General features: G+C 44.2%; 1 protein-coding gene across 10 annotated transcripts in view; it reads left to right on the forward strand.

The window, feature by feature from the left end:
• Positions 1–16399, forward strand: part of Ambra1 (autophagy and beclin 1 regulator 1) — a 187790-nt gene that overhangs the window by 165811 nt on the left and 5580 nt on the right. For all 10 annotated transcript variants that reach the window (XM_034494280.2, XM_076929256.1, XM_034494281.2 and 7 more), the window contains 3 exons: positions 3619–3758; positions 13090–13182; positions 14182–14375. In XM_034494280.2, coding sequence (XP_034350171.1) covers positions 3619–3758; positions 13090–13182; positions 14182–14375 — 427 coding nt within the window. The remainder of the gene's footprint in view (positions 1–3618; positions 3759–13089; positions 13183–14181; positions 14376–16399) is intronic.

Below are 16399 nucleotides of genomic sequence, written 5' to 3' on the forward strand. Positions count from 1 at the left end.
GCAAGCCTCAAATTTGGAATCTTTCTGCCTCTACCTCTGTGGTTCTAGGATTATAATATGCACCACTATGCCTAGATTTCTCTGAGTTTTAAAAGTTTTCCACCTTTCATTCTTTTTTGTACCCTAAAAAGAGAAAAATGCTTTCAGTTTTGAAACTTTTTCTTTTGGGAAGTTTTTCTGTTGTTCCTACTGAAGCTGAAGTTTAAGCAGGTGATACAGAGATTGTGTTGGACCCTAGAAATGGAGGAACCATAATCTTCCTTTGCTCCCTTAGAACTATAAAGATTTGGCAACCTGACCCATTCCCTGTTGGTGTGCTGAGACCTTACAGGCACTAAAATCTGTTCATTCTAGCATACTGATTCTCATTTTCTTTGTAGATGATAGACAAATGAAATGTTGTACTTTAGGAGGAGAGGTGTGCTGTTAGCATCTGTCATGTTCTAGGGTATTAGCTACAGCTTAAGCAGGTGAAACCAGGACTTTTCAGGTATGAATCCGCAGTTCTGTTTTATATCCAGCCTTACATAGACTCCAGGTTTTCATAATTCTCTTCCAATGCCCTAGAATTAAGTAGTGTACCTCATGGGAAGTCACTTTTGTCCTGGGGTCATGGAGGTTGGCAGACTACTGGCTTGACCTTTCATCAATGAAATTCATCCCCTGATGAATTTCAGGACACTTGAACAATCTTAAGGAAAACTTTTGCCGAGCAGTGGTGGCGCACGCCTTTAATCCCAGCACTTGGGAGGTAGAGGCAGGCAAATTTCTGAATTCGAGGCCAGCCTGGTCTACAGAGTGAGTTCCAGGACAGCCAGGGCCACACAGAGAAACCCTGTCTGGAAAAACCAAAAAAAAAAAAAAGGAAAACTTTCTTTGAACTATATTCATTGAACCTTAGCTAAGGAAAAGCTGCCCCCTACCTACACTGAATGAGATGCCCTGTCTGTGCAGATGGACTTGATCTCATCCTCACTGCAGTCCCCAGTAAGTCACAGCTGATCCGGTCTCTGGTTCAGATCTCAGACTAATGGCTGATATCACACATGGTTTGAGAGTAGCTGGAACTATCAAACATCTGTCAATATTGGGGAAATTTTTGCCCAGTTAATTTTCTCATCTCCAGCTTTTAGGTGCTAGGATCCCAGATGTGCTCAGTCATGCCAGGCCAGGAGTTTCTTAGTACATCAGCGTAGTTAGGACTCAAGCCAAAGCCAATTCTGTGTAGATAAAGGCTCAGTCAGCCTTAGGACCATAGCAAAACCATTCTAGAAGAGTGCGAACAGCTACTGGACACATTTCTCAATGTTATACCTGAAAAGTTACTGATATCAGGATTCTGTGTGGGGGAATAACATGGAATGTGCATCCACTGTAGAGACTGTTGATGAAGGCCCTTCATTGATACACAAGGCACACGTACCCATATTCTCAAATCCAAGACTACTTGGTTTGAGCAGATTGTAGAGGAGGCCCTTAGTTTGATTTTTACCTCTTTGGAATGGGGCATTGAGGTAGGGTCATACCATGTAGCCTAAGCTGACCTCAGAACTGAGGTGCTCTTACCCAGCCTCAAGGGTGAGGTGAAAGGATCATTTGAACACAAACACTGAAGGACAGTTTGGGCAAGCATGTACCACTATACCCACTCCAAGTTTTGAGTTCATTCCTTTTCTTTTTCTTTCTAGTCTCTTTTTATTTTTTTATTTTTTATTTTTTAAGTGTTCATACAATATATTTTAAGCATATTATTTTCTCTCTCCCTTTTTTGGCTCTTATTAGAATAATCAGAAAAATAATTATCATCCAAGTGTAGTGGAGCACACCTTTAATCCCAGCACTCGGAGGCAGAGGTGGGAGGCCGTCTGCAGAGCAAGTTGCAGGACAGCCAGAACTACAGAGAGGCCCTATCTGGAAAAACCAGAGACGGGGCAAGGGGGTAGAAGGATCATTTGAACACAAAAAGTGAAGGGCAGCTTGGGCAATTTCCTGTCTCAATAATAATAATTTTTTAAAGTTACCAAACCATCCTAAATTTCATGTGTGAATACACACACATACACACACTGCTTTCTGAACTACCCTGCCTCTGTCATACCTAGAAGCAAGTAAAGGCAGAGAAAGTTTATCCCTACTGGATAGTTTAAAAACCAGGGAGGCTAGAACAAAAGCAGAGAGAACTGAGAAGAGACAGAGGAGATGAGTCTCAATTCCTGTCCTTTCACAGACCCTTTTTAAAAATCCTAGATGAATGTTCTAGCAACAGGATCAGAAGCTACCATTGTGCCAGACAATTTTTATGTTCCTCAATGCTTAAGTTTCCCTAGTTACTTGAATGCAAGTGTGTTGTTATTTGTAGTGGTGGTTGGTTGATCCTGTGTCTTTCTTTCCCCTCCCCCATTTCCCTGACATTTGCAGTACTCAGCATATAACCCAGGGTTTTGTCGTGCTTGGCAAGTGCTCCACTACTGAGCACGTTGTAGCTCACTTTTTTTCCTTTTCTTTTCTTTCTTTCTTTCTTTTTTTTTTCTTTCTTTTTTTTTTTTTTTTTTGCTAGAATGTCACATGACTCAGGCTAGTTTTTAATTTTCTGTACTGAAAGATGCCTGGTCATTCTGTCTCTACCTTCTGAGTGCTGGGATTTCAGTTGTGTATCACCAAGCCAAGTTTATGTGGTGCCGGAGATCAAACTGAGAGCTTCCTGCATGCTTAGGCAAGTGCTCTGCCAATTGGGCTGTATCCTCAGCCTTGAATGTGGGAGATTTTTAGGCTGAGATCAAGACAAGTTGTTATGTAGTCACATGAGGGTTCAAAGTTAAGTCCAAGTAAATGTCCCTGTCTTTTCATTTCTCTCCTCTGGTCTCAATCTCTGACTAAAGGTTCTTTTGAAATGATTCTCAGGTCAATGTCAAAGACCTTATAGCTGGATTTCCCTTCAGCTCAAACTCTACATGCAGCCAGGTCACCCTTAGGACAGAGTAGCTTGGGACAATAACAGAAGTCACTGAAAGGAAAAGTTCTGCCTTTGAAGAAGGAAATCCATCTAATAGTGGTTTATATAAGCCAGAAGGCACTAACAAGTAGAAGATTCCCCTCTGCTCTGCTCCCCACATCTGAATACACCTTTTGGGTTTCCTTAACAATAGCAGTTTTAACAGTGCTTTTAATTAGATGAATTAAGAATGTTCTCTAATGTTGTCACCCCCTCCCGCCCCCCTATCACCTCCAATTCCCTATTACTGTGAGAGATCTGGGTTTCCATAGTAACAATAATACCAGCCCAGGTTGCCTTTCACTGGTTATGCTGGTCAGAGGGAAGTAATAGCCAGTCCTTGCCAGTATGGTGGGTTGTGGATGAGGCCTTTAAAGTCCTGATGTCAGAGGAATGAGTTGACGAGTACTGAGAGGCTAAGAATCATAAGTGTGCTCCTAAAAGAGACCTTGCTCTCTGGAAAGTGAAAGGGCTCCCACTCCTCCTTTCCCAGAGTCTCAAATATGAGGTGAAACTCAGCCCATTCCAGCCTAAGGTTTCCTCCCTTCACTGTGGTTAATTGATACTTGCATTTTATTATTTTTAATAACAAGTTCCTCTCATTCTCTTCTCGGTCTCCCATCCAGAGAGTTTTCAACGTCCTTTACCCCATGCCTGCTGACCAGCGGAGGCACGTCAGCATCAATTCTGCCCGTTGGCTTCCTGAGCCAGGGCTTGGTTTGGCCTATGGCACCAACAAAGGAGACCTGGTGATCTGCCGACCAGAGTGAGTTGCTCAAGACAGGGTTGGGGGGTAGGGAGGGGTATGGACACTATCTGAACAGAAGCCTAAACAAAATAATACTTACTTGTAGGCCATATAGGTAGGTCCTTTTACACAGATAATCCAAAACCTACTAGAGAGGTATTGGAGGTAGTACATGAAAAAGAGGAGCAGAAGGATGAAGTTCAAAACAAGCCTGGATTATATCACAAGACCCTATCTCAAAAACGAGAGGGGATTGAGAAAAAAAAAAAAAAAAAAAAAAAAAAGAATCCTCTGTTTTATGTTGGTCCCTGCACCACAACTTCCCAGGCTGTTTAAAGAACCTTTTTCTCTCAGGGTGAAGTTAGCTCTTTATTCCAAATATTACCCCCAAAAAACTGTTTTAGTTGCTGGGTATAGTCTGGTACCCATATGATCCTTTAGAGGATGAAGCAAGAGGATCATGAGTTCAGGTCCAGCATGAGTTACATATTGAGCTCCAATTTCAAAGTAACAGAGAGCTGAGAGTGTAGATCAGCAATAGAGTCTAGGATGTGTACGTTCTTAGGTTCAGTCTTTTGCACTGCCAAAACAAAACAGAACAAAACCCAGACACTTCAGTGGTTGCTTTCTTGAATCAAGACAGTGTTGTATTTTTCTTTGTTGTCTCTCATCTGTTGTCCTAGTGATAGCAAAGTACCCTCTGGCAAAAGAGTAGATATCAAAGGGTCTTTTAAAAATCTTTTTTAGAAAAATTCAACAAGTGGTGTCATGTTTATTTAAATGCAACGGACAGTAACTTAAATAAAATTGAAGCTAGCATGGTGTCGCACGCCTTTAGTCCCAGCACATAGGAAGCAGAGACAGGGGATCTCTGTGAGTTTAAGGCCAACCTGGTTGAACCATGACTTCCAGGACAGCCAGGTCTGTTGAACAGAGAAACCCTGTTGTCTTAACCTAAATAAATAAAATTTTGAGCAGTCTTTGTTTCCACTACCACCACCACCCCTCCAAAAAAATCTGGGAACTTGAAGAGATGGTTCAGCAGTTGAGAGCACTATTTCTCTTGCAAGAGACCCAGGTTAGGTTCTCAGTACTCATGTGATGGTTCACAACTATTTATAACTCTAGTTCCAGGGGATTTGATTCCCTCTACTGAGCTCCATGTGTACCAGAATACACATGCATATACATACATGCAAACAAACATACACACAAAGTATTTTATCTTTTTAATATCATGGAATTATAACTTATAAAATTATAAAATGTAATGATATTTTGTTATATAACATAATTATACTATAGAATAAAATACACTTTAAAAATATACACATAAGATAAATAAATCAAACTGACTCATCAGGCTATTGATCTCCAACAGACTGTCTCTGTGTCCTGCTCCTTTTTACTAGAAGCTGTAGCTCATAATAGTGGAAGCAGACTGAAAGGCTCAGTGGAGTCACCGAGATATTCTCTGACTTTGAAGTAAGGAAGAACAGGGGAGCGGGAGCACATATGACCTAATGACACCCTTTTCCCTGCCTCTGCTTCTTGAAGGATAGAGGTCTCTTCAGCCACATACTCAAGATCCTGGAGTCAGCCTGATTTATTATCAGTTTCTAGACCCAGCCAGGTGGAGAGTGTGAAGCTCTGCTTCACTGCAGAGCGGGCTGATTACTGCATGGGGCACTGCGGGGTTCCAGCTGACTAAATGCCACTTCTGTCTCCAGGCTGCCCTAATGCTGCTCTCCACTCGGTGCAGTCTTCTAGAGTGTTGAACAGGCCCAAGTGCTTATTGTGACTGGTTGTGCAAAGCCTTTGGCCTTTGGGAGTGTCTACATTGTCTTTATTTCTATTTATTTTATTTTTTCCAGACAAGATCTTATGTATTCCAGTCTAGCCTCAGAATTTATATCCCCTAGGAAGATTGTGAACTTCTGACCTCTTTGCCTCTACCTTCCAGTGCTGAGATTAGAGCCATGGGCCATCACGCCCAATTTATGTTATACTAGGATTTGTACAGTCATTTGCCAGGCAACCATTCTTCAACTGATCCACACCCCACCTTCCACCTGCCTTTGTGCTTCTGGTGGGGCCTTGGTGTGGGGGCATTTTTGGTTGGTTGGTTGCTTGCTTGCTTTTCCTGTTTTAGATCAGTTCTAATGGTCTGGTAGGTATCTGGTGATTGACTCTCAGCTGTGTTGACAGTGGCATTGGGGAGAGAAAACCCGGTTCATTACAACCGGCATTACCTTGATTCCATCTTGAATATTTAGACACGCTCCCCAAAAGAGGCTGCTGTTTAAGTTTGACCCAGTGAAGTTGCTCTTGAAGAAGGGAGAAGGCCTTGTTCTGGCTGCTGCTTGCTCCTAAGTTTCTGTGTCCAGGAAGGCGCTCTCACTACTTTCTTGTGTCTTTCCATAACAAAGCCTACATCTCTGAGCTACTTTTAGCACAGATGCTGGACCTATCACTTTTTGCCCTTTCTCTGTGCTGTCTCTTGTCCAGAATCTGTGTGGATTCTCAAATGCTTCTTTTCCTCAAACCACATGAAGTTGGCTATCTTATTTCTTCTTGGGAATTCCTAAGATAAATCTAGTAGATATCCTTTCCAAAATTGGTATAGAATTCTGGACTATAATTTTATTCATATCAACATTATAGTTATAAGCATTTCTTTTCCTGATTTTCAGAGACCTGTTTTTTCCACAGTCTGGTTTTATCCCTGGCTCCCACCACTCACCATTGTCCCTAGCAAAGTACTCTAGCCCTCTCCCTCTCAAAGTGATTCTCCTCCAGAGGCACACTCTAACCTAGTTTGTCATCACCCCTCCTCCTAGATGTCATGCTTCAAACCCTAGCCCACGTATTTGGTGTGAGTCACAGACATCTCAGCCAAACATGAAGGTGGCTTTGGCCTCTATTTTCTCTCTTCTCCCCATATGTTGTCTTCCACATCCCAGAGTCTCAGTGAGCCTAAACCATCTTGGGCTTCTAGGAGCTCAAGCCTCTTCCTAAATAAAATGGGCACTAGACCATAAAACAGCCCTATCCCAGGCCAAGTGGGGGTAACTTACCCACCAGTTATGGTTCTGCTATTTATTCTGATTGCTTGGGATTCTGTAGCCATAAGACAGGAAATTTAGGGTCTCATAAACATTTAGCATGGATGAGACTTTGTCTTACTTAAGTTTTGTAAATTTACCCCCAAGATCTCAGTATGTAGCCGAGGCTGACTGACCTTGACACACATTGTAGCCTAGACTTCCTCAAACGCTCCCTCACAGCCGTTTCCACTATGCTGGACTTAAAGCTCAGCCACCTTCATATCTTTTATTTTTACTTTAGGCAAAGTAAGAAGGTTATCTTAGGCCCCCCACAATCACTGTTAGAATTGGGCCTCTCATTTTCCAATTCAGATCTCTTTCCTACAACTGATATTTAAGCCTTTTCTAATCAAAAATATCTCTAAAACCACGTATGGGTGGTGTATGCCTATTATCCCAGCACCCAGGTGGCTGAAGCAAGAGGATTGTCTTGAGTTTGAATATGGGTTGGATAGCAAGACACTATCTCAAAGAATGAAGCATAAAACAAGGCCTTTGAGATGGCTCAAACAGTGAAGGATCTGTCTCTCAAGTCTGATGACCTGAATTTAGTCCCTAGGACTCTCATCGAAAGAGAAAAGAATCAGCTCCCTTTTTCTTGTTTCTTTCTTTCTTTAAAAAAAAAAAAAAAAAAAAAAAAAAAAAAAAAAAAAAAAAAAAAAAAAAAGCATTATATTCTCTCCTCCATAAAAATACACCACAGGAACACACCCAGGTTTTTATAATTCCCTAAGACCTCTAGGTCCTATTTAGGTGAACCGGGTGTCTGGAGCATTGGAAAATAGGAGGATAAGCCAGTGTTGACATCTTTGATTGATAGGCCTCTTACCTAGACTAAGAACAAATAGAGAACTAGGAGCTCAGAGTGCCAGTCTGTTTCATAGGCAGCTGCTTAAGGCTTGCTGCCTGTCCCTGTGTGACGCAGTTCCCTGGCACACCCATTCCCAAGGGCACAGAATCTAGCCCACCAGCTGGGCCAAGATTGCCACCTCCCCCAAAACAGGTGGTCTTCTGCCTTTGTCCAGGCACAGGCAGCTGCACTGCATTTTGTACTGTCAATGCTGCTCTTGATTCTTTTCCATTGTCTCAGCCTCAGTACTCTTGCCAAGCACAAAGACTGGGAATAAGCTTCTTGGGTATCTCTTGGTGATTGTAAAGTCCTACTTGCCAATAGACAAAGGTTTTAAAGAATAGCCCATCTTGCCCTAGGAAAGAACTCTTAGGACTAGTGGAAAGACTGTCCCTTGAGGGCCTGTACCAGGCTATCACACCATGATGGCAGATAAGCTCAGTAACCCCTTTCCCCTTCCTGGTAATGAGCTGTACCTCACTACTTCCAGGTTGCTGTGCCTGTGGCTGATTGCCAACCTAGCCACCACCACTCTCACAGTGGGTGTATAGAACCACTGGCTGGCTTCGTGGATTTTCCCTGTCAATGAGTGTGGGGGAGATGTTACTACACCACTGCTTCTGGAATCAGGTTAGAAGGCAGAATAGAGGTTGGTAGAAGAGAAGTAACCTGAGTGTGGAGCACCTGAAGCCTTGGCCAAGGATGGCACTCCTTATAAAGCCTCAGTTCTGTCAGAGGGAGCTACCAGTGTGAAGGGTAATTATAATCAAACATTATTAACCTAGGAGGGAAATTTGGAATGAAAAAGGGAGCCAGAACTTCCACAGAGACTCTCCTTCAGGCTAGCCAGGAGACCCAGGTGCCAGCTCTTTCCCTCCCCATAGAGATGGTACAGATAAATGCCAGTCTTCCTGGAAGCAGTTGTCAGAGTCATCCCTAAGACATCAGATGAAGAGTGTTCTTAAGAATTTGGGAAGTTCTGAGCCACAGATCGATGGTATGAACAGAACATTGGGATCACTGAGAAAGCAAGGGTGGCTTTTCCTTCTACTCAAGGAACCCAGGAAGGCCCCAGCTGTGAGACTAATTGAGCCACACCCAGAAGCACAGCTTAGAGAGGCTGCTGAAGAGAACTGGGTGCTGTGTAGAAGTCCGTTTGAAACACTGCCCCTTGTAGACCTTCCCAGTCTTTATATCTTTGTATGTTTGTCTAGCTCCCAAGAAGAACCTAGAACAAGTAGTGACTCATTCATCCTTACCAAGTCCCAAGAAAGAAGGAGCTGGCTGAAACTCATTCTTTTAACTAAAAGGCAGAATCAGTGACATTTAGTCACCAGAAAAGCTCTCAGCAACTCTGATCCTTTAGTACAGTACCCAGATGTGAAATCGAGTCCAAAACGTGCCTTGCCATTGTCAGGCTCACTGGCCGCAAAAACAGAGGAGATAGGGCTCAAATTGAAGACCCCCATTTTTACCCTCCCAGATTCTAGGAATACAGGTATACACCTGTAATTCACACCCAGCTGTGATGTCTTCAGTAAGTAACCCAGTCCCCAGCTCTTAAGGGATGGTGCACGCAGCCTGATTGGAGTTTTTTGTGGGAGTCCATGGCTTCTAGTGTCATGTTAATGGTCCCAGAACAGACTGGTTCTTCCAAAGTTTCCTTTCTGAGATAGGAAGAAGGTTCCTGGTCATACAGTACATGGTTTGTTGTAGGTTTGGTGTGAACAATTTATTGTCACTAACTAACCCTGAGTAACAGGAATTACAGAAGAGGGATTTGGCAGAGGCCCACGTGGTATTGCAACCTGTCAATAAATCTTGACAAGTTTGTACATCAAAAGCTTCTTGGCAGCTGGCTTCACATAGACATCATGCAGCCAAGGATTTGCTCACCCAAAAGTGCTATTTTGAGAGGATCTGCAGTTCGCCCCTGGCCATTTGCCTTTTTTTTTTTTAATACAAGGCAACCTCTCTTGTTTGCTCTCCGGTAGTCCCACAGAAGTAACTCTTTGTCGAAATGAGACTGTACTTTTATAGAGGGGTCCAAATAAAAGTCCAGTGAGCATGAGGTATACAAGCATGTAAGAGAGCAGAGAGAGAGGAAGCTAGCATTCCCTCAGGTGAAGCCTCTACCCAGAATGACAGCCTCTGTACAGCTAGATCTGGAGTCTCCCCAATTCTGCTGCCTTCTGCACAAGACAGCCCAACCTTCCACAGTAGTCCTCTCATCCATGCCTGTGCTGACTCATTAGGATTGAAAAAGAAGTCCCTCATAACTTCTCCCCAAACCCACCTTCTTCTAGCTGACTTCTATCTCTTGTTCCCTGGGGATGTTCTGTTGTCAAAGGAGAGTGACACTGCCCCCAGGTTGCAAACTGACATACTAGAATATATCTTAATCTATTTAAGCTGCCTTAGCAAAACACATAAACCTGGTGGCTTAAACGACAGATACTGATTTTCTTACAGTTCTGGAGGTTGAAATGCCATCCATCAGAGGTTTCCTGAGAGGGCTGACTTCTTCGTCTATAGGTGCCTACCATCTCACCATGCCATTACTTGGTCTCTAAGAGGGAGTCCTCTCTCCCTCTTCTTGTTAAACCATAGTCCTATCAGGTTAGGGCCTATCCTCATGGCCTCTCTTAACCGTGTCTACCTTCTAAACACTGGTGTTGGAGTCTAGAATATGAAGTTGGAAGAACAGAACTCTTCAGGAACTTGATTTCCTGATTTGTTTAGGAGAACTGTGAGGTGTTTTAGATATCATTTAGGCTGTCTGTGAGATCTAACTAATCAGTGAACTTTTAAAACCTTGTTTGTTTGGTTAGATAATCAGTGGGTGAAGGTACAACTCCCACACTTTATCCTCAAACCTTTGCATGCCTGCCATACTATGTGACACACACATATTACACTAAATAAATATTTAATAATATTTAATAAATACAAAATGTCTATTTTAGGAGGGGTTGGAGAGATGGCTCAATAGTTAAGAGCACTTGCTGTTCTTTTTATTTTAATTGGATTTTTTTCTTCTTCTTCTTCTTCTTCTTCTTCTTCTTCTTCTTCTTCTTCTTCTTCTTCTTCTTCTTCTTTTTTTTTTTTTTTTATTTGGTTGGTTGGGTTTGTGAGACAGGGTTTCTCTGTGTAGTCCTAGCTGTCCTAGAACTCACTCTGTAGACCTTGCTAGCCTTCAGCTTAGAGAGCCACCTGGTTCTGCCTCCTGAGTGCTGGGATTTGCATGTACTGCTACTGTCAGGCTGAAAAAAAATATTTATGCAATATATTCTGATTCTACTTTTCCTTTCCACCAACTCTTTTCAGACCCTCCTCATTCACCAAACTCCACAAAAGAAAGCAAGAAACAAACACACACAAAACCATATAAATGGAAACTAGAATATTCAAGCAAAAGACCAGTGATACAAACTAGTACCCAAACAAAGCACTACAAGACAAAAGTCTACAAAAATATCACTGAGCTTGTTTTGTGTTGGCCAACTGCTTCTGGGCATGGGACCTTATCTTGAAGTGTGGTTAATATACCCAGTGAAACTTCATTGGAGGAAATTAACGTTTTCTTTACAAGCAGGTATCATTGTAGGTGGCTTCTTGGCTAGAAGTGGTAACTTCTACTTCCATATCTACTTTCCCCCTCTTAGCACTGGGACCCCATCTAGCTTAAACCTGTCCAGGTCCTGTGCATGTTACCCAAGTCTCTGTGGGTTGTACGTGCATCAGTCCTATGATAGCTGGAGAATAATGTTTCCTTAGGGTCATCCACCACCTCTAGCTCTTAGAATCTCTCCTTCACCTCCTCTGAGCCCTGAGGGGAGGGGTTTGATGAAGACATCCCATTTAGGAGTGAGTGCTCCAAAGTCTCATATTCCTTGCACTTTGTCTAGTTGAGGGTTTCTGTGTTGATTCTCATCTACTGCATCATCTACAGCTGCTCTGATGGCAGAGTGAAGCATTGGTCTGTGGGTATCATTAGGAGTCATTTTAGTGTTGTGTTCTTTTAACAGACGATAGTGTTGGTTTTTCTCTAGGCCAACTGACCATTAGTTTTTGGCCACCTAGCAGTGTCAGGCATGGGTTCCATTTCATGGGGGTGAACTTAAATAACTTAAATCCAGTTATTGAGGGGTTGGCTACTTCCACAACATTCATGCCATGATTGCACCAGCATGTCTCTCTGGTTCATTTGCTGTTCTTTCAGAGAATCCAGGTTCAATTCCTAGAAGTCCCCTGGCAGCTGATATCAAATAACTTCTGTTCTGGGGGATCCAACACCCTTGTTTGGCTTCTAGAGACCCCAAGCATGCCTGTGGTGCACAAATAAAAAGGAATCTTTAAAAACCAACCCTTTCCCACTTGTTGTTCCTATACTTCACAGCCATCACTAGCACCCTGTGTTCTCAACCACAGTGTCTGTTACAAGGCAATACTTCATCAGAGAAAGGTCTTTACTTTTCTCCTTATTTATTTTGTGATAGTTTCATATAGCCTAGACTAGCTAGGAATTCTTGATCCTTCTACCTTATTCTTCCAGGTTGCTAGCAGTATAGTTATTTTCCATTCTGCTTGGCTTGGGAGGAATCTTCCAAAGAAAGGTAGTCTGTGTCTGTAGTGGTAAAGATTTAACCTGGGGCCTTATGCATGCTAAATAGGTACTTTGTTAGTACTGAATTCCAGGAAGCAGTTGTGTTTAGAGCTCTACATTGTCATCTAAGGCTGTAGCTTTTGATGACAAGTCAGTGTAGAAAACCAAGTGACCACTGCTTTTTTCTGTCATGAGGAGAAGCTGCCTGATAAGACTTGGCAGCCCAGGGAACACTGCAAACAGTCCACCTGAATACAGCTTACCCTGCTGACCCTGGCCAGGGAGACTCTCATCCACAAAAAGAAAGTGGCACAGCCATTCACCTACAGGTAGATAAGATTGTTGAGGTGCCTCCATTCTTCCTCATGACCCCTTGTCAATCGGAAAAGACTCAGGGGCACAAGTGTCTGCTTTTTGAGGACTAAGTGAGCCCTTCTGGCAGCTGTCCATGGCACATGTTTCTCCAGTAAGTCCCCCTCTAGCCTCTTGTTCACTGTCTATACCATTGTATTTCTGAAAGATACTTGAAACCTGCTATATACCTTATATTGGTGTTTTTAATTGCCTCCTGTCTCCAAGGAGAAGCCTACTGAAGGCATGTGGGCTATTCAGGATATATGAGATGCTTCAGTATTAAGCAGCTTACTGAGGGAGCTTTCTGGACCTTCTTCTTTCTGAATGGGCCACCCCACAAAAGCCCCCAAGACAAGGACTTGTCAAGAATTCCTAACCACCTCTCTGATACCTTTCACCTTTTATTTCTCACCTTTCCCAATGGATCATCAGGGCCTTAAACTCTGGCATCGAGTACTACTGGGACCAGCTAAATGAAACGGTCTTCACTGTCCACTCAAATAGCAGGAGCAGCGAGCGGCCTGGGTAAGCTAAAGTCGGCAAGTCCTGTGTTTGAGGGTCTCTGGATCTTTGCTCAACCATAGCAGCCTTTCATTGATCTGTTACATGTCTTCAGCTTTCACATACAGTCAGAACAAGACAGAGGCTAAAAAGATTGCTTGGTGGTTAGGAGTGCATACTGCTTTTACAGAAGTCCTGAATTTGGTTCCCAGTTCTACATCAGGCAGCTCATAATCACCTGCAACTCCAGGTCCAGGGATACCTGATGCCTCTGGTCTCTGTGGGCACTCATATCTGTATTCATACCCTCATACTTATACACAGATAGTACGTCACATAATTGCGAAAGAAGACAAAACCCGTACTCTTGCAGTCTTATTGTAAAGCACATGCCTTCTCTAATTCTGCCCATGCCCATGGTGTCTGGGCACACTTGGAGTGAAAATAAAGGATCCTGGAGAAAATGCTGCCCTGTGAAATCTGTTTGTTTGCCCAAGGAGAATTGAGGAGTGGGGTATCACTTTCAGATGACTAGAGCTACAAGGACCAAGCTGCTAATGGCTGTAGCCCAGGGGCCACTGAAAATAGAAATCTGACACTAAGCATCGTTTTTTCACTTAATCCACTAATGAAACCTGGGGCATTGTAAAAACAAAATACTGGTTCAGTGGGAAACTCGGGCAGGTCCTGCTTCCTGTAAGGATTGCAGAGTACAGCTAGAGCAGTAATCCCAGAAGAAGCTAAGAGTGAGGATATGATGAGTCTCAGCTTTCCTGCCTGTCCTAGGCTCAAAAGTCTATGTCTGAGAGATACCCAACAAAAGGCGAGCACTAGCCTAGCACCTGGGCTGTATTTGTTGGTAGCTATGTCCCGGACCTACAAGGCTCTTTTTTCATAGCTGCCATGAAGAGGTACTTGTAGTATCATGGCTTTCCCTTCTTCGGCTTCAGGCCTGGAATCAGAATGGAATCCAAGGACCCACTCCAAGCCCTTCCTGACTTCTGTCTGTCTTTTTCACTTTAGAACCAGCAGAGCCACGTGGCGGACAGACAGAGACATGGGCTTGATGAATGCAATTGGGCTGCAACCTCGGAACCCAACCACCTCTGTGACATCTCAGGGCACCCAGACTCTGGCCCTCCAGTTGCAGAATGCTGAAACACAGACTGAGAGGGAGGAAGAGGAACTAGGGACAACATCCTCAGGTCCTGGTGAAGGTAGGAGCTGGGGACATCTGAACGAAAATCATCTGTCCTCTCAGGGAGAATTAGATGTATGCTTATGGAGGACAAAGGCTGTTTACCAAAGAGTGTGCGTGGAAAGTGAGATTCCATAGGGAGTGCTCCTTCCAGATCCAAGGCAGGGTCCCTAGCTTATCTCTGATAAACTAGCATGGCATATTGGTACTGCTGCAAGTGAAATTCTTGGTACTCTTCTGGTAACAGTGTTTTGATGTTGTTGTGGATACAGCTGGGCATACCAGCAATCCTTCCTCTCGCCTACTTCAGGTATGACACTGCCAGCATCAGCCTCACATTTAAGAACCAATTAGCACTTCCCAGTGGTAGGGCTCAAGCCACTTTGTAACCCAGCAGCAGCTGCGTCAAGCAGGCTGTTCTCACTCTCCTTACCTCCTACCTCTAGCCCCCTTGCTGCTCCTAGTTCCAAACAAGGTAGCATCTAAACAGACTTTCTAGGTCTGGTCGAGCTATTTGAAAGACCATGGAAGGAGAAGCCCTGATGTGCATCAGGCCAAGAGTAACAAATCTGCTGATACTGCCTCCAGGGAATGGCTTTCTACGCTGCAGCTCTCCATGGGGCACTTTTCCTTCTCCCTGCCATGAACTGAAATGTTCAGAATAAATCCCTTTTCTCATTTGCAGCCTAGTCCATCTCTCACATCTGAAGCCCGGGGCTCTTTATGGAGTAGAAACCCCTTGCTGGGGACATGAGCAGCTGGCAGTATTAGCTGAGCCAGCCAGCTGCATGATTGAGCCTAAGTGAGGAGGAGGAGGAAGAGGAGGAGAAGGAGGCGGGGGAGGAGGAGGAGACAGATGAAGTCTCGTTCCGACATCTCCAGGCCCAGTTTTGCAGGGATTTATGGACTCCGAGCCACCCTGGAATCTGAAGATCATTCCCAGAAGCGTAGGTCCTAAGTGCTCAAGGAACCACTGCTTCTCCAGCAGAGCCAGAAGGTGCTCTCAGCTGGGGCAGTAGTCTCTAAGAGGACCTGATGAGGCAAGTATCATGGAAGTTTACCCACAGGGAAGAGATTCTAAGAATGAGCCTCCATTCTTCCCCTCAGAGCTTGGAGTTGAATGATCCTAACAGCTAAGCAGCTGGTACCTTCAGTGTGATAGGGATCTTGGGAGGAATGAGGAGGGGCCAGGACTATCTATGGGGGTCAGGGAAGCTTTCCAGAGAAAGTGGACCTACGCTGAGTCCTTGAGCTGAGTAGTATTATACAGACTGTGCTGGCAGCAGCATTTCAGCATGTGCAGGAGCCCTGAGTTGGAAACTATAACATGTGGACAGGGGCCCACTAGCAGGTGTTTTGAGAACAGCCTGGCACACATTGAGAATTGAGGCTAGCTGTGTGTGCAGAGTTGCTTATAGGATTCCCGGGTGGAGGGAGGTGAAGTAGCGGTGGCTCTGTGAGCAGGATCTGCTGCTGAAGAGCTGTGCACTCTGTGTCTGACCTCCCAGAGTCCTGTCTTTGTCTTGATGGTTTGGGGCTATAGTTTATTTCTTCTTGTTTGGGAGTTGAGGACTAGGATAGAAGGGTAGAAGCGGTCTTTTTCAGGTTTTAGGGGCTAGAGCCTCGTTTCTTGCCCCTCCCTATCTCTGGCTTCCTTAAAGCAGAGCAAGAAGTTGCTGGTCCAGAAGCCCAGCAGGCAGCAGCATCAGGAGTCCTAGCAGAATCTGAAGCTTCTGTCCTCAGCTCTGCAAACTTCACTCAGAGCTCTGGACCCCACCAGCCAGCTTCTCCATGAATAGTAGCTATTTCAAAAACTAGACAAAAAGGGAAGGGTGAGCTACAAGAGGAAATGAGGAATCGGTTGCTAATGCCCTCCTGGAGGCTTGTGCCAGGTGCTTGGCCCACGTCTGATTCCAGATACCAGTTGTCAGTGTTCTCCTTGCCTACACTTTCTCATCCAGAGGCAGGCACAATAACTCCTTACTCTCTGAGTAGACTGAGCTGGTGGCCAGGTCTCCAGGAGCATGCATAGGAGAAGCCTAG

This window comes from Arvicanthis niloticus, chromosome 2 (genome assembly GCF_011762505.2).
Source record: "Arvicanthis niloticus isolate mArvNil1 chromosome 2, mArvNil1.pat.X, whole genome shotgun sequence".
Taxonomy (NCBI): Eukaryota; Metazoa; Chordata; class Mammalia; order Rodentia; family Muridae; genus Arvicanthis; species Arvicanthis niloticus.